This window comes from Pongo abelii, chromosome 1 (assembly GCF_028885655.2).
Source record: "Pongo abelii isolate AG06213 chromosome 1, NHGRI_mPonAbe1-v2.0_pri, whole genome shotgun sequence".
Lineage (NCBI taxonomy): Eukaryota > Metazoa > Chordata > Mammalia > Primates > Hominidae > Pongo > Pongo abelii.
In genome coordinates, this window is record NC_071985.2 from 192,438,536 (window position 1) to 192,460,279 (window position 21,744).

Below are 21,744 nucleotides of genomic sequence, written 5' to 3' on the forward strand. Positions count from 1 at the left end.
TTACTGCAGCCTTGACCTCCTGGGCTCAAGCGATCCTCCCACCTCAACCCCCCAACTAGCTGGGACTATAGGCATGTGCCACTATGCCCAGCTAATTTTTTAAAAAAAATTTTGTAGACATGGGGCCTTGCTATGTTGCCCAGGCTGGTCTCAAACTCCTGGGCCCAAGCAATTTTCCCACCTAGACCTCCCATAGTGCTGGGATTACAAGCGTGAGCCACCATGGCTGGCTTTATATCTCTTTTTGAAGCAGAGTAGTCTTGTGGATACAGCATAAGCTTTAAAGTCAGACAAACTTAGGTTTAGATCTTATCTCCATATGTTACCACCTGTGTGACTTTGGGAAGGCTTCTCTGGATAAAGCCCTGAGCCCATTTTCTCACCTGTAAAATGGAAATGAGATAATGTATGAGTACATATAATATTGTATATGTACCTATCTCAAATAGGTTTACATTATTCAGGCACCTAACCTACCAGGCTTGTTCCTTTAGGGACCCAGTGAAATCCTACCACCAACTCACTGAAGTTGAAGTGGTATTTCCCTTCTTCCCTGACTCATTCATTACGTATTTGGATTTTAACGTTTAGCGGTAAAAAAGCATGAGCAGATGTTCACTTTCAATGTGTGTTTTGAATGCTTCATGAGAGTTTGCATGATTGCTTTCACAGGCAAAGCCATCTTATATATGCCTGCTGTCATCAGGGCTATCTCTTTAGAGAACGTACTCCTAGAAGGCAGACAGGTTGATATGGCTCCCAGCAGTTATCCCTACATGAAGCATTTAGTAAAAGTGGATTTTTGGATCTCTGTGATGGTTATGTTCTCCTTGCATTCAGAAAGGCTTTTAGCCAGACATGGTGGCTCCTGCCTATAATCCCAACACTTTGCGAGGCCAAGGTAGGAGGATCGCTTGAGCAGGAGAAGTTCGAGACCAGCCTTGGCAATATAATGAGACCTCATCTCTACAAAAAATTTAAAAGTAAGCCATGCGTGCTGGCACACACCTGTAGTCCCAGTTACTCAGGAGGCTGAGGTGGGAGGATCGCTTGAGCCTGGGAGGTGGAGGTCACAGTGAGCCAGAACCATGCTACTGCATGCCAGCCTGGACAACAGAGCAATACTCTGTCTCAAAAAAAAAAGGCTTTTAGGAAACTATTTCTTAGAAAAAACCTGAGATCTTTCTCCCCCAAAAAGTGCCCTGAACAGTGTAGGGGAAATAATAGATTTCTCTCAAATCATCTCTATTATTTCCTCTATTATTCTATACTGCATGCTTCATAAAAAGAATTTATTTACACTTATTTTATGCTAAGTACCATGCTAAGAATGGTACTTAGAACAAGACTTTCAAAGATTTCCAGGTGAATAGGGATACTGGTATGTAAACATATCATGACAATACATTGACAAATGCAACAGTTCAAAAAACAGAGGTACCATAAAAGAGACAATGACTAGAGAAAAACTAGAAAAGCTTCCTAGATAAACAAATTTGTAAAATAAATTTAAAAAGAGAACATTTCAAGTGAAAGAGACATCTTATCATTGTAAAGGTGTGGACCAGGAAAAAGTGCAAGTTTTTAAAGAAGCAATAGAGATTTACTACAGTAGGAGATTTAAGGGAATGGCAGGTAATGAGGTGAAGAGAGAGGCAGATAGAGTAAAGTTGTTTGTAGAGTTAGAAGGGTCATTTCTATTTTTTTTGTTTGTTTCCATTTTTAAAGAGAGAGAAATAAAGTACAAAGTAATGTCAAAGCAGACGTAAACTATGGCATATTTTGCTTTTGTCTGCCCAACTAATAAGGGATCTGAACTTCATATGATAATATTGAATCTAGTATAAAAGATAATAAATTAAGCTTTGACCCTACAAAAGACTAGAGGCTTGTATATAGATTCAGAAAATGTCTACTAAGCATCTACTACAGGTATATGTATAGCTTTAAGCCAGATGCTGTGTAGAAAACAAAGATAAAACACTATTCCATCCATAAATATATTTTTGCTTCATGAGTGAATTAAATGCCAAGAATAGGGAATGAAAAGACCTGTCATGGGTAGCAATTTTTTTCCCATTCATTTTGACAGAGGAAACCTCGGACTTTGCTGAACCCACCACCTGCCTCACCAACAACCAGCACTCCTGAACCAGATACCAGCACTGTACCCCAAGATGCTGCCACCATCCCCAGCTCAGCCATGCAGGCCCCAACAGGTAAGAGCAGATGACAGGACTACCTGTGCACAAGCCCCAGACCTAGTGTCTGCACTTTCTTTTGTCTTACACCAGTAATTAGCACCTTTCCACTTGTAAACCTAGGTAAAATCTTCTTAAAAAATTTTATCTTTGGCATTTGAAATAATGTCAGACAATCAAACTTAGGTAAATTTTCTGTGAACTCAGGGATGGGGAACTAATGCAGGGATAGCACCAAGAGCTCCCTAGCCTAGTTTAGAATAATAGCCTTCCTTCCCAGTTAGGGGAAGTGATCCCTTCTGAGTGATCCCTTCCACCTTCCAGAATCCTCCCAGCATTTCAGTAATGGTGCCACCCTTAAAATATGTATGAAATTTCTCTGATTTTTTTTTTTTTAACAATCACTGATGGTGACAAACTTTGGTACAATGAAAGTAAGGTTGACTCATTGCAAAATCTGGTGGATGAAATGGGTGGGTAATCATCCTGGGTTATGCACATCTGTTCCCATTTCATAAACTGTCTATGACAGTAACTAAAAGAACTATGCGCAGATACCCCCTTCCAAGGGGGTAACTATAAAGAAAAATACTCATTTTTTAATGTGTAAGTTAAGATAAATGTGTGAAACCCTATTCTGTTACTCAGCAGACACTCCATCTTCTTCTAGGAAGTCTTAAGCAATTGGCATGATCCCCAGGGAAGTTAGGGTTGTCTTTCTCTTAGAAAGAGTTGAGTATGTCTCTAATCAAATCCCAGAATGTAGGAGCCTGAAGGGAAGGCTCAGACATAGTTTCCAGTAACCGATAGAAGATGACAGAACCTGCCATGGTCAGGCTATAATAGTCTGCATTGACCATTGTGTCGCCATCTCTTGAGTGGGCCTTGATTCACTTTGTGTGACTTTGATATCACTTCCCTATCTGAGCCTCAGTTTATAATCTATACAATGATAGGATTAGTCCAAATAACCTTTATAGTCCCTTCAAATGTTAACAATAAAAGCTATCACAGACTGAATGTGATGTGCCACATTTATCTTTTACCTACTTTTCATTTTTTTAACTGTAGAGAACTTTTTAAAAGGTATTTTGATTTGTATCAGTTATACACATTCATAGTTTAAAGGAATGAAGGGTCTACACAACTTATTACAAAAACAAAACAAACATACCTCATATCCCCCTGTCAATTACTGTTCCCCAGAGGCAATCACTTTCAATTTAACTGACGTTTTTATTTACCTCTGTATCTAAATAGCATGTCTATATTGCTGTCTTTTTTAGTTATTTTTCTAATGACTACCCACTCTAGAAGATGAGAATTTAACTCTTCTTAATCTCCTTGCCCCTTATCCACCCACACATATTTCCCTACCCCAATTCCATGATATTATAATTTTAATTAGATCAAAATTCAGTATTTTGTTATTATAACTAGTTAAATGCTGTTCTCAATTGAGCCATGTAGTATACGATGATTACTTTTCCTTTGTTGCTCAACATTTCATTTTCAGGGGAAATCTTGTTGATTTCCTTGTTATGTGTTTATTTTTCTGTGTACTTATTATTAATTCAACCTTAAATTCTCTTCCTACTGTATACATCTCTCTTTATGTCCAAGTACATTATATATTCTATCCATGTCATACTCTAGAAGAAATCTCTCCTGGAGGCTTCTTAGTTTCTTGAGATTCTGTTCACCTCTCTTTTTTGGTGAGGGTCTCAGTTTGCTCTTTCCAAGGTCTTTGTTTTCTGTACATCATTCTTAGATTTACATATTTAGTTTTGTATGAAATCTCTTCATTCTCTTGGAAATTTCTGTTAATTCCCAGTACCCTAAAATTTCACTTTGGATATATTTTCACTTACCATACTGGACACTTTTATTTTATAAAATTTTTTAAAATTGGCTGAGCATGGTGGCTCATGCCTGTAATCCCAGCACTTTAGGAGGCCAAGACGGACGGATTACTTGAGGCCAGGAATTCAAGACCAGCCTGATCAACATGGCAAAACCCCATCTCTACCAAAAATACAAAAATTAGCCAGGCATGGTGGCACATGCCTGTAGTTCCAGCTACTCAGGAGGCTGTGGCATGAGAACTGCTTGAGCTGGGGAGGTGGAGTTTGCAGTGAGCCGAGATCGTACCAGTGCACTCCAGCCTGGGTGATAGTGCGAGACTCTCTCAAACAAACAAACAAAAAAATTCTTTACTCAATTATTTTCTTTCACTTCTTTTTCTCTATTCACTCCCGTCATACCTGTTTATTCAGTTTTTGAATCTCTTGACCTGGTTCTGTAATAGTCATATCTCTGTTCTTACCGCTATTCTTTGCCTTTTGGTCAACTTTCATCAAGTTTTCCTCAACTATATCTTCCAAACTTTGTATTGAGTTTTTCATTTCTGCCATCTTGCTTTTTAAATTATAATTATTTAGTATTCCAGTGGCATTTTCCAAAGTCTGTCTGGTAGAAACACCAGACCTGCAAAATGCTCTACATGAAAGGATTTTACACACATTTAGGAAATTTAGTTATACACATTTAGGAAATGCTTATACTCTACTTCCCCGTGGTTGGAGATTTGCATCTTGTTTATCAAGAGCTCTTTTTGTTGTTCTTTGAAATTTTTTAATAGACTTTTATTTTTTAGAGCAGTTTTAGATTCACAGCAAAATTGAGTGGTAGATACAGAGATTTCCTATATACTCACTGCCCCTACACATACATTGTCTCCCATTCATCAACATCCTCCACCAGAGTGGTACATTTCTTACAATTGATGAATTTACATTGACTCGTTATTATCACCCATGTCCATAGTTTGCATTTGGGTTTACTCTTGGTGTTTTATGTTCTGTGGGTTTTGACAAATGTATAATGACATATATCCACCATCATGTATAATACAAAATAGTTTCACTGCCCTAAAAATCCTCTGGTCTCTGCCTATTCATCCTCCCTCCCCACTAATCCCTGGGAACCACTGATCTGTTTATTGTCTCCATAGATTTGTCTTTTCCAGAATGTCACATAGTTGAAATCGTACAGTATGCCACCTTTTCAGATTGGCTTCTTTCACTTAGTATTATGCATTTAAATTTATTCCATGTATTTTCATGTCTTGATAGCTCTTTTTTTTTTTATTTTTTATTTTTTTGAGACGGAGTCTTGCTCTGTCACCCAGGCTGGAGTGCAGTGGCGCGATCTCAGCTCACTGCAACCTTCACCTCCCAGGTTCATGCCATTCTCCTGCCTCAGCCTCCCGAGTAGCTGGGACCACAGGCGCCCACCACCACGCCCGACTAATTTTTTATATTTTTAGTAGAGATGGGGTTTCACCGTGTCAGCCAGGATGGTCTCGATCTCTTCACCTCGTGATCCGCCCACCTTGTCCTCCCAAAGTGCTGGGATTATAGGTGTGAGCCACCACGCCTGGCCGATAGCTCATTTTTTTTTAGCACTGAAAAATATTTCATTGTCCAGATGTTTCACAGTTTATTTATCCACTCACCTACTTATGGGAATGTTGGTTGCTTCAATGTTTTTGCAATTGTGAATAAAGCTGCTGTAAATATCTGTGTGCAGGTTTTTATGTGGACATACGGTTTCAACTCCTTTGGATAAATACCAAGGAAGACAACTGTTAGATTAAATAGTAAGAGTATGTTTTGTTTTGCAAGAAACCAAAGCGGTTTCAAGATGGCTGACTAGGGCTGGGCACAGTGGCTCATGCCTGTAATCCCAGCACTTTGGGAGGCTGAGGCAGGTGTATCACTTGAGCTCAGGAGTTCAAGACCAGCCTGGGCAACATCATGAGACCCCTATCTCTACTAAAAATACAAAAAAAATAGTCAGCTGGGCATGCTGATGTGTGCCTGTGGTCCCAGCTACTCGGGAGGCTGAGGTGGGAGGATCACTTGATTCCAGGGATGGGGCAGGGCAGAGGTTGCAGTGAGCCAAAATCACACCACTGCACTCCAGTCTGGGTGACAGAGCTAGACCCTGTCTCCAAAACAACAACAACAAAAAAAGATGGCTGACTAGAAGCATTTCATATGCTCACCTCCTCCACTTAGAAAAACCAAAGGAGTGTATAGACAATCATACTTCTGATAAATTATCTAAGATAGAACACTGGAATTCAACAGGAAAGTGACAGGAAACACAGAAAGCAAGGAAGGAGAAAGAAGAGAAGCAGCCTACCTAGCTGAGATTGACTAGGAAACAGCAAGTGACTTCCCAAGGGTAAGCAAGAGACTTCTAGCAGCCCACATCCCCACGTATGGAATCATGCATGCCTGGCAATGAGAGCCCTTGACCTTCCCAACCCCTGAAACTGACATAGGGAGCTGCCAGAAGACCAGGAGAGGGAACTATTCCAGGGGAGGAGCTTGCACTGGGTCACACACCCTTTCTGAGCCATAAGCAGCTACAGTGACGCACCATTTTCAATCCTAGCCATTGGCAGACTGCATTCTGTCCTGGGGCCTAGCAGCGCCAGGAATGAGGTGTTAGGGAAAATTGAGCTGTTACTACTTGGACTAGGGCAAAAGTTGGAAATGGGCTCCCATAGGTAGGACTCACAAGTGAGGCGTGGGCTGCACCTGCCAGTTCTGAGAAGCTAGTACCACCAGGACTGAAACTGGGATGTGAACAGGGCGCAAAGTGCTGCTGGGGCTTATCTAAAATGTCATTGCCAAACCCAAGGTCATCTAGATTTTCTCCTATGTGATCGTCTAGGAGTTTTATAGTTTGCATTTTACATTTAGGTCTATTATCCTTTTGGGGTTACTTTTTTTCAAGAGTGTAGGTTCTGTGTCTAGGTTCACTTTTTTACATGTGAATGTTCAGTTGTTTGAGAACCATTTGTTGAAAAGACTCTCTATTTTTTATTGTATTGCCTTTACTCCTTTGTCAAAGATAAGCTGATTATATTTATGTGGGTTTATTTCTGGGCTCTCTATTCTGTTCCATTGATCTGTCTGTTCTTTAGGCAATACCATACTGTCTTAATTATGGTAGCTTTACAATAAGTCTTGAAGTCAGGTAGTATCAGCCCTCCTGACTTTGTTCTGGGTCTTTTGCCTCTTCATATAAAGTTTAGATTCAGTTTGGTTTGTTATTGTTGTGGAAACAGAAGTGCACTCTGTTGCCCAGGCTGGAGTGCAGTGGCACAGTTACAGCTCACTGCAGCCTCAATCTTCCTGGGCTTAAGCTATCTTCCCACCTCAGCCTCCAGAGTAGCTGGGACTACAGGCACACACCACTATACCTAGCTAATTTTGTAGAGACAGGGTCTCACTATGTTGCCCAGGTCTCAAACTCCTGGGCTCATGCAGTCTTCCCACCTTGATCTCCCAATGTGCTGGGATTACAGGTGTGAGCCACCACCCCCAGCTGATTCAATTTGTTGCTGTCTACAAAATAAATTCTGGAATTTTGATTAGGATTGCAGTGAATCTCTACATTGACTTGGAAAGAACTGACATCCTGACAATATTAAGTCTTCTTATCCATGAACACAAAATATCTGTTTACTTAGTTCTTTTTACATTTCTTTCAAAAAACTTTTCTAGTTTTCCTCATATAAATGTTATATATATTTTGTTTAACTTATACCTAGGTATTTCATTTTTGGGTGCTAACATAAATGGTATTGTGAGGGTTTGTTTTGTTTTATTTTTTGAAATAGGGTCTTGCTGTGTTGCCCAGGCTGGAGTGCAGTGGTGTGATCACAGCTCTCCGCAGCCTCAAACTCCTGGGCAGAAGCAATCCTCCTGCCTCAACTGGGTAGCTAGAGGTGGGTAGCTAGAACTACAGACATGCCACCATGCCTGGCTAATCTTTTTATTTTTATTTTTTTTATAGAGATGGTTTCTCGCCATGTTGCCCAGGCTGGTCTTGAATTCCTGGCCTCAAACAATCCTCCTGCTTCAGCCTCACAAAGCATTGGGATTACAGGGAGCCATTGTGCCTGGCCTGTATTGTGTTTTTTAATTTTACATTTCACTTGTTCATTGCTGCTATATAGGAAACTGATTGACTTTTTGTATATTAGCTTTGTATCCTGCATTCTTGTTGTAATCACTTATTAATTCCAGGATTTTTCTGGCTGTTAATTATTTCATATTCTCTGCATAGACAATCATGTCACCTGAGGACAAAGTTTTATTTCATCCTTCCCAAACTGCATTCTTTTTATCTTACTTTTTGTCTTACTGCATTAGCTAGGACTTCCAGTATGATGTTAAGAGGAGTGGTAAGAGAGGACATCCTTGTCTTGTTCCTGATTTTGGTTGGAAAGCCTCTAGTTTCTCACCATTAAGTATGATGTTAGCTCTAGGTTTTTTATAGATGTTATTTATTAAGTTGAGAAAGTTTCCCTCTATTTCTAGTTTCCAGTAGTTTTTATTATGAATGAGTGTTGGATATTGTCACATCCTTTTTCTGCATCTGTCGATATGATTATCTGATTTTTCTTACTTAGCCTGTTGATATGATAGATTATATTAATTCATTTTTGAATGTTGAGTCAGCCTTGCATACTCTGGATAAATCTCACTTCGTCATAGTGTATAATTCTTTTTTATATTGTTCAATTTGATTTGATAATACTTTGTTGAGGACAATGCTGGCTTGATAAAATAAGTTAGAAAATATTCCTTCTGCTTCTATTAATAACTTCTAAAATAGATTTTGAAGAATTGGTATAATTTCTTCCTTAAATGTTGGTAGAATTCACGAATGAACCTATCTAAGCCTGGTACTTTCCTTTTTTGAAGGTTTGGGTTTAATTAATTCAATTTTTTAATAGATATAAACCTATTCAGATTGTCTATTCTTGTTTGAGTTTTGGCAGACTGTCTTTGAAGGAATGAGTTCATTTCATCTAGGTTATCAAATTTGTGGACATAGAGTTGTTCCTAGTATTCCTTTATCTGTTTAATGACAATAGGATCTGTAGTGATGTCCCCTTTATCATTTCTGATTTAGTAATTTGTGTCATCCCACTGGTTGTTTGTTTTGTTTTTTTGTTTGTTTGTTTAGTTAGCCTGGCTAGAGTATAATTGATTTTATTTATCTTTTCAACAAACCAGCTTTTGGTTTCATTGATTTTTTTTAGTATTATTATTTTTTAGACAGAGTCTCGCTCTGTCACCCAGGCTGGAGTGCAGTGGCCCGATTTCAGCTCACTGCAACCTCTGCCTCCTGGGTTCAAGCAATTCTCCTTCCTCAGCCTCCTGAATAGCTAGGATTACAGGCATGCACCACCATGCCCAGCTAATTTTTGTATTTTTAGTAGAGATGGGGTTTCACCATGTTGGCCAGGCTGGTCTCGAACTCCTGACCTCATGATCCGCCTGCCTCAGCCTCCCAAAGTGCTGGAATTACAGGTGTGAACCAAGGCACCCAGCCTAATTTTTTTATATTTTTAGTAGAGACAGGGTTTTAACATGTTGGTCAGGCTGGATTCAAACTCCTTACCTCAAGTGATCCACCCACCTTGGCCTCCCAAAGTGCTAGGATTACAGGCATGAGCCACTGCGCTTGGCCATTTCCAAATATTTTTAAAATTTCTCTTGTTATTTCTTCTTTGACCTATGTGCTATTTAGAAGTGCATTGTTTAATCTCTATTTGGTGATTTTTTTCATATATCATTCTGTTGTGTTCTGAAAGAAGACATTGTATGATTATTCTTTTAAAATTTGTTCAGGCTGGGTGCGGTGGCTCACGCCTGTAATCCCAGCACTTTGGGAGTCTGAGGCCAGTGGATCACTTGATCTCAGGAGTTTGAGACCAGCTTGGGCAACATGGTGAAACCCTGTCTCTACCAAAAATTCAAACAATTAGCCAGGTGTGGTGGCACGCACCTGTGGTCCTAGCTACTCAAGAGGCTGAAGTGTGAGGATCACTTGAACCTGGGAGACAGAAGTTGCAGTGAGCCAAGATCACACCACTGTACTCCAACCTGTGTGAAAGAGTGAGACCCTGTCTCAAAAAAAAATGAGAAATTTTAAAAATTAAAAAATATATTCAGATGTGTTTTATGGTCCAGAATGTGATCTACCTTGCTGAATGTTCTACATGAGCTGGAAAAGAATATGTATCCTGCTGTTGTTGGATTAAGTCGTCAATAGATGCCAACTATATTTCAGTTGATTGAGGGGCTATTGAGTTCAATTATGTCCTTACTGATTTTATATCTGTTTGAAGTGTCCATTTCTGATGGGGGGTGTTGAAGTCTCCAACTATAATAGTGGATTTATCTGTTTCTCCTTGCAGGTCTGCCTGTTTTTGCCTCATATATCTGACACTCTGTTGTTAGGTATACACATATTAAGGAATGATATGTCTTCTTGGAGAATTGGCCTCTTATTATGTAATGCCCCTGTCTTTCCCTGATAATTTTCCTTGCTCTGAACTCTACTCTGTCTGAAGTTAATATAGCTACTCCAGCTTTCTTTTGATTAGTTCAGCATGGTATATCTTTCTTTACCCATTTACTTTTAATCTATATATGTCTTTATATTTAAAGTAGGTTTCTGGTAGACAACATAAACTTGGGTCTTGGTTTTTTTTTAATTTTTTAAAATAATCATTTACATTTACACCTTAGTGGAATTCAAGCTCCTCTCATCCTCCTAACCTGGTGATCTTTCATTAGCTTTACAAAGACAGTTTAATTTGGGGGAAGGGCGATTATCGTTTAAACTATAAACTAAATGTCTCCCAAAGTTAGCTTGTCCCAAGCCCAGGAATGATTAAGGGCAGTTTGGAGGTTAAAGATAAGATAGGAGTTGATTAGATCAGATCTCTTTCACTGTCATATTTTCTCACTATTACAATTTTTGCAAAGGTGGTTTCAGATGAATTAAGATTAAGGAAAATAGGCCAGGCATGGTGGCTAACATCTTTAATCTCAGTACTTTGGGAGGCCGAGTTGGGAGGATTGATCACTTGAGCTTAGGAGTCACCAACAACATAGCAAGACCTTGGCAACAAGGTCTTGGCACCTAGGCAACAATGTAGCAAGACTTCTCTACTAAAAATAAAAATTAAAAAATTAATCAAGCATGGTGGTGCATGCCTGTAGCCCCAGGCTACTCAGGAGGCTGAGGCGGGAGGATCACTTTAGCCTGGGAGATTGAGGCTGCAGTGAGTTATGATAGCACCACTGCACTCTAACCTAGGTGACAGAGTGAGACCCTGTCTCAAAAAAAGAAAGAAATTTAAAAAAAGGTCATAATTAATTTTGTCTTTACTTATTTCTTCTCTGATGCTGTTCCTTTCTTTATATAGATCCAAGTTTCTGATCTGTATCATTTTCCATCTTTCTGAAGAACCTCTTTTAATGTTTCTTGCAAGGCAGGTCTTCTGGCAACACATTCCCTCAATTTTTCTTTGTCTTTTTTTTCTCCCTCACATTTGAAGAACAGTTTTGCAGGGTACAGAACTTTAGGTCGGTGGGTTTTTTTCTCTCAACACTTTAAATATTTCACTCTCTTGCTTGCATGGTTTCTTACGAGACATTAGATATAATTCTTGTCTTTGCCCCTCTATAGGTAAGGCAATTTTTTCCTCTGTTCTGTTTCAGTATTTTTTCTTTTTCTTTAATTTTTTGTAGTTTGAAAATGATATGCCTAGGTGTAGATGTCGGGGGTTTTGGCATTTTTCCTTCCTGGTATTCTCTGAGCTTCCTGAATCTGGGATTTGGTATGTAACATTAATTTGGGGAAAATTCTCAGTCATTATTGCTTCAATTCCTTTCTCTTTTTCTTTTCCTTCTAGTATCACCATTATATATAGATTACATCTGTTATAGTTATCCCACAGTTCTTGAATATTCTGTTTTTTTTTTTTCAGTCTTTTTTCTCTTTGCTTTTAATTTTGGGAGTTTCTTTCCCTTGAGATATATTTGTAAAGGAAAATTAGAAATTCTCTGGACTCCCCAAATTCCTTATGAAACGGGAGAGTTCCCTGACCTCCCTCGAAGGACATGCAATAGGTGTGTGGCTTGTCTTTTCAGCGCCATGCACTCAAACCCCTTACAGGAGGGGGAACACGTAGATGGGCAAGTGCAAGAGCTAGGATGAGCACTTTTGGGGCACCGGCCTCACAGTAGCATCTAAGGGTGGGTGCCTGTAACTCCTGAAGCCCCAGTGGGCATGCTACAGTGCTCTTTTAGCTCTGCCATCCACAGATGGCTTAAGTGTAAACCAGCTCAGTGCCCTCTTGGTACCCAGGTTCTTGTCTGGCATCCAGGAAGAATCAGGTCATGCACAGACTTGAAGAATGGTGAATGTGGAGGGTTTTATTGAGTGGTGGAGGTGGCTCTCAGCGGGATGGATGGGGAGCTGGAAAGGGGATGGAGTGGGAAGATGATCTTCCTGGAGTTTGGCTGACCAGCAGCTGATCTCCATCAGCCATCCCTAGCCAAACTCCTCTTGATGTTCAGATGCTCCTTCTCTTCCCTCCTTCTCTGCTGTGCCATTCTTCCACTCTTCTGCTCATCGATCCTGGGGTTTGGGGTTTATATGGGTACAGGATAATGGGGCATGGCAGGCCAAAGGCAACATTTGGGCACGAAAACAGGAATGCCTGTTCCCATTTAGTGCTGTGGGTTTCCAGGCTTGGGGGTGGGGCCTTTGCCAGGGAACTGCCCTCTTCTACCCAGTATTTCCCTACCCAGGGAAATACTGTCTGTATCACTTATGCAACAGGGAAGGGTAAACCTGGGGGTTAAGCCATGTTAACACCATCTTCCAGATGAATAGCTGTTACTAGCATTATGCATTAGCCAGATCCCCAAAGGAAAGGTAAAAAGCCTCAGGCATCCATGAAGGACTGCCTGCACAGATCATTCACAAGTAAACTCTTTGTTGGCCTCCCACAAGCAAGGACACACCAGCTGCAACTTCAGGTCTATAATCTAAGTCTAGCTCTTAAACTCCACACTGATAATGTCAGTATCATATCTTCTCAGGTGCAGAACAAAGACAAAGGGGACTGACTAGTCATTCCTCCACCAACCCAGATATGTCTGCATAATTGATTCTTACTTTACTCCGTTTTTGCTCTTCAAACATTCACATTATCTTATGTAAAATGTAGATTTGCCAAGCACTTACTAAAGTCTCACAAGAATGTAACCATTCCCCTTACCGCCTACCTGCCCTCCTTTAAGAAAATGTATAAATATGGCCGAGCATGGTGGCTCACACCTGTAATCCCAGCACTTTGGAAGGCTGAGGTGGGCGAATCACAAGGTCAGGAGATCAAGACCATCCTGGCTAACACGGTGAAACCCCGTCTCTACTAAATATACAAAGAATTAGCCAGGTGTGGTGGCACGCACCTGTAGTCCCAGCAACTCAGGAGGCTGAAGCAGGAGAATTGCTTGAACCCGGGAGGCGGAGGTTGCAGTGAGCCGAGATTGTGCCACTGCACTCCAGCCTGGGTGATAGAGCGAGACTCTGTCTCAAAACAAACAAAAACAAGAAAGAAAATGTATAAATACTAAAATCCAGAAGGCCTCTTTGGAACAGTCACAGATGTGTCTGTGGCTCATATTTTCCCCAGACATACTCCAAAGCTAGCTTAATAAACCTTGATTGAGAACATTTCTTCAGTCACTCATTCAGTTATCATGCTCAAATGCAGCAATTCTTGCCTTAGCATGTCTAACCTAATAATGGGCCAATGAAAGGCATTCTTCATTTCATTTTTTTTTTCTTTTTTTTTTTTTTTTTGAGACAGAATCTCCCTCTGTCTCTCAGGCTGGAGTGCAGTGTGCAAGTCACAGCTTACTGCAGCCTCAACTTCCCACACTCAGGTGATCCTCCCACCTCAGCCTCCTGAGTAGCTGAGACTACAGGCGCACGCCACCACACCTAGCTAATTTTTTGTAATTTTAGTAGAGACGAGGTTTTGCCATGTTGCCCAGGCTGGTATTGAACTCTTGAGCTCACTCAATCCACTGGCCTTGACCCCCACCAAAGTGCTAGGCGTGAGCCACTGTACCCAGCCCATTCTTTATTTCTGTTACAGTATTTTTGATCTCTGGTGTTTCTTTTTTATTTTTTCTTGGAATTGCCATCTCTCTACTTACATTGCCCATCTGTTCTTGCACGCTGTCTACTTTATTCATTAGAGCCCCCAGCATGTTCATCATAGTTGTTTTAAATTCCCAGTCTGATAATTCCAGCATCCCTGCCATATCTGAGTGTGCTGCTTTTTCTTCAAACTGTGTTTTTTGTCCTTGAGTATACCTTTTTTATGTGATAACTGGACATGACGTACTGAGTAAAAGGAACCATGGTAAGGCCAGGCGCAGTGGCTCACGCCTGTAATCCCAGTACTTTGGGAGGTCAAGGTGGGCAGATCACTTGAGGACAGGAGTTTGAGGCCAGCCTGGCAACATGGCAAAACCTTGTCTCTACTAAAAATACAAAAAATACCACAAATTAGCCAGAAATGGTGGTGGAGGCTGAGGCAGGAGAATCCCTTGAACCCGGGAGGCGGAGGTTGCAGGGAGCCGAGATCATGCCACTGCACTCCGGCCTGGGCAACAGAGCAAGATTCTGTCTCAAAAAACAAAAACAAACAAACAAAAAAACACATGGTAAATAGGTCTTTAGTGATGTGGAGAAATGGGAAGCATTCTACAGTCCTATGACTAAATCTCAGTCTTTCATTGAGCCTTTGCCCCTGGGCTGTGAACTTAACAAGTGCTTCTGTTCCCCGCCCCCACCTCTTTGGGTTGGATAGAATGGCCTGGAGTGCAGTATTTGTCTTCTCCCGAATGGAAGGCTAGCATTGGTTGGAGTTGGTTATGTCTCCTCTTCCAGATCAGTTAGGCTCTGAAAAATCCCTAATAGTTTAGGCTGTGGTAAAATAGTTTCCCCTGAGGGAAGACCTTGTTGAGAACAGAGTGCTCTAGTATATTTCAAAATGGTTCCTTTTCCCCTCTCCCTGCCAGAAGCATGAGGGTACTTTTCTCTTATATTTACTGTGAGAATCCGGTTGAGCTCCTGGAGGCAAAACTCACAAAAGTTTCCCCCTCCTCCCCAGTGACTGGGACTCCCTGGAGTTTTAATCTCAAACTTCTTCACACTGAGCCTCTGACAAGTCATCAAATACAGTTAAGATTTTCCTACCCTAGCACTGGTTCCAGAGACTTCGGCTTATTCACCTGTCTGTCTCTTCAAATTTGAGGGCTAATAGTTTGCCCTGAGACCTTACTTCTCTGACAGATCTAAGGATTGTTGACTTTTCAGCTTATTCAGCTTTTTACTGGTTGTTAGGATGGAGTGGCACCTTCCAAACTCCTTATGTGCCAGACCTTTCTCTGAATTTTTTTAATAACCTCCAATTCTGATTTAATGGATCTAGTAAAAAAAAAAAAAAAAAAAAAAAAAAAAAAAAGACAGTATACACAAATATCCTTATGACCTCAAGATTGGGAAGGATTTTTAAAATAAGACAATAAGCATAAACTATAAAGGAAAAGATCAATATATTCTATATTAAAATGAATACAGCTCATCTCTGTGCCACATGGCATCAGTTGGGGTAGCTCAATTGGGGCTTATGATAATTCCATTCACATAACTAGCAGAACTCATGTTGCCTGTTGGTTCTCGCCAAAGGATAGCTTGGGCTTTGCCGTACCATGGTGACTGCGTTCCTAGAGCAAGTTTCTCAAGAGATAGGAAGTGGAAGCTACCATTTTCTTAAGGCCTGAGCCTCAAACTTAGCATAGCATCATTGCCACCATATTCTATTGATCAATCAGTCACAGAGCCTAGATTCAAGGGGAGAGGAGTAGACCCCACCTCTCAATAGGAAGAGGGTCAAATAATATGGGCCATATTTTAAAACTACCTCTCTATTCTCTGGACATGGATTATTAACATTTTTTCCACTTGCAAAATTTATTCTTGCCCTCACAAGATTCCCCATCAGAAGTCTCATCCTTTTACACTAGTAGGCTCAAGGTCTAGGATCTCATCATCTAAATCAGGTCCCAGTACACGAGGCCTGTTAGGTGTGGTTTGTCAAGGATACCTCCTTCAGTGTGGTTCTTCTTGTCCCGACGACCTGTGAACTAAAGAAATAAGTTGTCTGCTCACTACCTACCTAACACACAGTGGTGCAACAGACACGAGGTAACATTTATAGATGCTTTCTTTTCAAAAGGGAGGAAACCTGAAGGCATGCAGCAGTCACTGGTCTTTAGAAATTCTGAGGCCGGGCGCGGTGGCTCATGCCTGTAATCGCAGCACTTTGGGAGGCCAAGGCGGGCGGATCACAAGGTCCTGGCTAACACAGTGAAACCCTGTCTCTACTAAAAATACAAAAAATTAGCCGGGCGTGGTGGTGGGCGCCTGTAGTCCCAGCTACTCAGGAGGCTGAGGCAGGAGAATGGCGTGAACCCAGGAGGCAGAGCTTGCAGTGAGCTGAGATCGCACCACTGCACTCCAGCCTGGGCGACAGAGTGAGACTCTGTCTCAAAAAAAAAAAAGAAATTCCGAAATCCAACTGGGCACATGTTGACCAACTCCTTAATTAGGTCCAGTATTACTTTCTGGGAGTTGTTTTCCATGGATCTTGGTTTTATCCTCTGAATCATCCTTTTTTTCCATAAGAAAACTGAGATTGCGTTTTTAGTTTCCTTCCTGCCTGTATAAGGTTGGGCATCCAAAGGATTTTTTCCATTTTGTACCATCTTTCTTGCTTTTAGTCCAAGCTGTCAATGCTTCTGCCAGAATGATTCTCTTAGAAATGTGAGAGGTTTTTCAGCTAGGTGCAGTGGCTCACACCCATAATGCCAGCACTTTGGGAGGCCAAGGTGGGAGGATTCCTTGAGCCCATGTGTTGGAGACCAGCCTGGGCAACATAGTGAGAACCCGTCTCTGCAACAAAGTAAAAATTAGTTGGGCATGATGATGCACGCCTGTGGTACCAGCTACTCAGGAGGCCGAGTGGGAGGACTGATTATGCCCTGGAGGCCGAGGTGACAGTGAGCTATGATCATGCATGCCACTGCACTCTAGCCTGGATGACAGAGCAAGACCCTGTCTCTGATTTAAAACCAAAGAAATTTGAGGGGCTTTCTTTCAACTGTCAGAGTTCACTTCATTAGACAAAAGCCACAACTACAAGTCTTTTAATGATAAGCTCTTCTCTACTTTGGGCTTCCTATTCAGCTGCTGTAGGACAATACTCTTAAGATTCTTAAAAATCCTGTTGTTTAAGGAAAAGAATCTGTGAGGCTTGCCCTTAGGATTCTTAGAGAACCTTTTAGGCCTGAGAGCCTGCACAGCATAGACTTACATCCTTCTTACATCTTAAAGAATTTTACTGTCCTTTTCTAGAGTCGAAATCCTTTCATAATTTATAGTTTTTTGCCTTATGGAGAGACTGGAAATAAGAAATTTTATTTGTAAATTCTGCAAGTCCTGGGGGTATGTGGAGGGGTGTGTGTACATGTTTTTAAGCTCATCTCTTGTCTTGCATTTTATCATAAGCAGGGAGAAGCCAGGTGATACTTTCATTACTTTGTCTGGAAATCTCCTTAGCTATTTCTTTGAGTTCATCAGGAATATTTCTTATTTCCATGTTACTATAGTCAACAGTCCTGTCAAACTTTCAACACTTCCCCTTTCATCGATCTTCCAATAAGATTTTCTTCACTTTCCCTTAAACCTTCACTGACAGCCTCATTAAGAATCTTTAGGCCGGGCGCAGTGGCTCACACCTGTAATCCCAGCACTTTGGGAGGCCGAGGCGAGCGGATCACGAGGTCAGGAGATCAAGACCATCCTGGCTAACACGGTGAAACCCCATCTCTACTAAAAATACAAAAAATTAGCCGGGTGTGGTGGCGGGCGCCTGTAGTCCCAGCTACTCGGGAGGCTGAGGCAGGAGAAAGGCGTGAACCCGGGAGGCGGAGCTTGCAGTGAGCCGAGATCGCGCCACTGCACTCCAGCCTGGGCGACAGAGCGAGACTCTGTCTCAAAAAAAAAAAAAAAAAAAAAAAAACACAAAACAAAACCTTTAGGCTTCCATTAAAACTCTCCTCGAGGCTCCTTCAGTTTTCACTGACACTCTGTGTGGTCCTTTATGCTTCTTTCTGCTCCCCAGGTCCAGAGCCAATGCCATGTGTGTCAGGCTTTTGTTACTGCAGCACCCTATTTCTGGTATCAGAATCTGTCCCAATAATCTTTTGCCATGTAACAACCACCACAAAATTTCATGGTTTAAAACAACAATGTGGGCAGGCCTGGGTGGAGACAGCTTGTCTCTGTTGCATGCAGCGTCAGCTGGGGTCGCTTGACTAGGACTGAAGGATCCACTTTCACCACATGGCTGACGAGCTCGTTCAGACTGTTGGTTTAAATGGACCTCCCTACAAGGTGGCTTTGCTTCCTCACACATGGTAGTTGGGGTCTCAAAGCAAATGTCCCAAGAAACAGGAAGTGGAAGTTGTCAGTTTCTTAATCCTTAGGCCCAGAAACTGGTACAGTGTTGTTTCTGCATAGTCTAAAGGCTTTATAGTTCTGCCTTTTATATCTCATCATTTAATCCATGTAGATTTTTTTAAAATCATCACCAGACTAGTTATATTATTTCCTTTTTGTGTATTTTAACTGAGGTAAAGTTTCTACATTTAGTGAAATGTACAGATCTTAAGCATACAATTTGGCCAGGCACAGTGGCTCACACCTGTAATCCCAGCACTTTGGGAGGCTGAGGCGGGCAGATCACGAGGTCAGGAGTTCGAGACCAGCCTGACCAACATGGTGAAACCCCATCTCTACTAAAAATACAAAAATTAGCCTCGCTTGATGGCACGTGCCTGTAATCCCAGCTACTCAGGAGGCTGAGGCAGGAGAATCACTTAAATCCGAGAGACGGAGGTTGCAGTGAGCCAAGGTCGCACCACTGCACTCCAGCCTGAGCAACAGAGAGAGACTCTGTCTCAAGGAAAAAAAAAAAAACCTACAATTTAATGAGTTTTAAGCACCCATGTAACTACAACTCCAAGGAAGATGGAAGACATTTCTGCCACCCCCGAAGTTCCCTCACGCCTCCTTACAGTTGGTCTCCACTTCCACCTTTATGCTGATTTTTATCACCATAGATTAGATTTCCCTATTCTTGAACTTACTATAAATGAATCATACTATATGTACTCTTTTGTATCTGGTTTATTTCACTCAGTGTTTTAAAAAGCACCCATGTTCTTGTGCCTGTCAGGAGTTCCTTCTTTTTTATTGCCAAGTGATACTCCATTAAATGAATATACACTCACGTATTGCTTAATCACGGGGATATGATCAGAGAAATGCATCATTAGCCAATATCCTCATTTTGTGAACATCATAGTACATCAGTCTTCAACCTTTTTGGCACCAGGGACTGGTTTTATGGAAGACAGGTTTTCCATGGACCAGTGGCACGGGGGATGGTTTCAGGATGAAACTGTTCCATCTCAGATCATCAGCCATTAATTAGATTCTCATAAGGAGCACACAACCTACATGCCTCGCATGCGCAGTTTACAATAGGGTTCATGCTCCTGTGAGGATTTAATGCCACTGCTGATCTGACAGGAGGCGGAGCTCAAGTAGTAATGCTTACTCGCCTGCTGCTCAACTCCTGCTGTGCAGCCCCTTTCCTAACAGGCTGTAGACCCCCGTATTGGTCTTCAGCCTGGGGGTTGAGGACCCCTGTCATAGCGTACTTACTCAAACCTAGATGGTATAGCCCATTGCTCCTAGGCTACAAACCTGTAGAGCATGTTACTGTGCTATGGGCAGTTGCAGCACAATGGTAAGTATTTGTGTATCTAAACATGTATAAAGATAAAAAGGATACAGTAAAATTATGGTTTAAAAGATTTTTTAAATGGTGCACCTATACAGGGTACTTACCATGAATGGAGCTTGCAATACTGGAAGTTGCTCTGAGTGAGTGGTGAATGAGTGGTGAGTGAATGTGAAGGGCTAGGATATTACTGTACACTACTGTGGACTTTATAAACACTGTACACTTTGGCTACACTAAATTTTTTTTTAATTTTCTTCAATAATAAATTAACCATAGCGTACTGTAACTTTTTTACATTATAAACTTTTTAACTTTTTGACTCTTTTAATAACACTTGGCTTAAAATACAAACATACTTTATAGCCGTACAAAAATATTTTATTTTTATCTATTCTGTAAGCTTTTTTTATTTAAAAAACTTTTAGATTTATTTTATTTTTTTACTTTTTAAACTTTTTTGTTAAAACCCAAGACATACACACACATTAGCCTAGGCCTACACAAGATCAGGATCATCAATGTCACTGTTTCCTATCTCCATATCTTGTCCCACTGGAAGGTCTTCAGGGACAATAACATGCATGGCGCTGTCATCCTGTGATAACAATGCTTTCTCCTGGAATACCTCCTGAAGGACCTGCCTGAGGCTGTTTTACACTTAACTTTTTTAATAAGTAGGAGTACACTCTACAATAATGATAAGAAGTATACTAAATACACAAATCAGTAACATAATCATTTATTATGTTACCAAGTATTATGTACTCTACGTAATCCTATATGCTATACTCCTTTATATGCCTGGCAGTGCAGTAGGTTTGTTTACACCAGCTTCCTCACAAACACATGAGTAATGCATTGTGCTATGACTTTACATTGGCTACAAGGTCACTAGGTGATAGGAATTTTTCAGCTCCTATGGGCGTTGACCAAAATGTCCTTATGTGGCATATGACTGTACCACAATTTGTATCTCTTCTCTTTTTGGTGGATATTTGGGTTGGTTCTAGTTTGGGGTTATTATGAATAAACTATTATGAACATTCTTATAGGTGTCTTTTCGTAGACACTTGTTTTTGTTTATTACTCTTCTTATCTCTCTGGATTCCTGCATTTTTAGTTATTTCAGTAAAAGAGTCACATTACTAGATGTGAAAATCCTGTTTCTTAAAAGACTTCAGTTAAACCTTCTTTTATTAGATCCTCCTCACACTCACCTCCAGAGGCACAAACTCTGCCAATTATTAGGCCTTTTGCAAATTATGAGAGCGTGGTTCTCATCACTCCCCACTCCTGCTTTAGGGTATACAGCTTTGTTGGGTCTGTTGAGTCAGTTGCTACCTTTCCAGTCTGCTTTCCACCTTCCTAATTTTATCGTCATCTCCTCTCTTATTATCTGGCTCATTTTAGTGAGTTTTTGGAGAGAACAGAGTTAAATGTATTTGTTCAATTCATCTTGTTTACCCTTTTCTTCTTTTTGTTTTTATGTTTCTCCTGTCACTTTCCACATATCACCTCCCTACTTTGTTTTCCATTTCTTCCGTCCATGTTGGTTTTCCTTAGAATTAGAATTATGAAGGTGGAGAATCCTCAGAGAGCATCTGGCTCAGTCACTTCATTTTTCAAGTGATGAACCTAAGACCCAAAGAGAACAACAGTCCATCCACGGGCCACACAACTACTGCTCTTATCTTTTCTACC

General features: G+C 40.9%; 1 protein-coding gene across 24 annotated transcripts in view; it reads left to right on the forward strand.

Annotated features, from left to right (window-relative positions):
• Positions 1–21,744, forward strand: part of SCMH1 (Scm polycomb group protein homolog 1) — a 243,372-nt gene that overhangs the window by 198,462 nt on the left and 23,166 nt on the right. For 23 of the 24 annotated variants that reach the window (XR_010136117.1, XM_063713085.1, XM_054537348.2 and 20 more), the window contains one exon: positions 2,093–2,219. The exons of the other annotated variant lie outside the window; for it this stretch is intronic. Coding sequence is in view for 22 of the 23 variants with exons in the window: in XM_063713085.1 (XP_063569155.1) it covers positions 2,093–2,219 (127 nt within the window). In the remaining variant the exon portion in view is untranslated. The remainder of the gene's footprint in view (positions 1–2,092; positions 2,220–21,744) is intronic. 24 annotated transcript variants of the gene reach the window in all.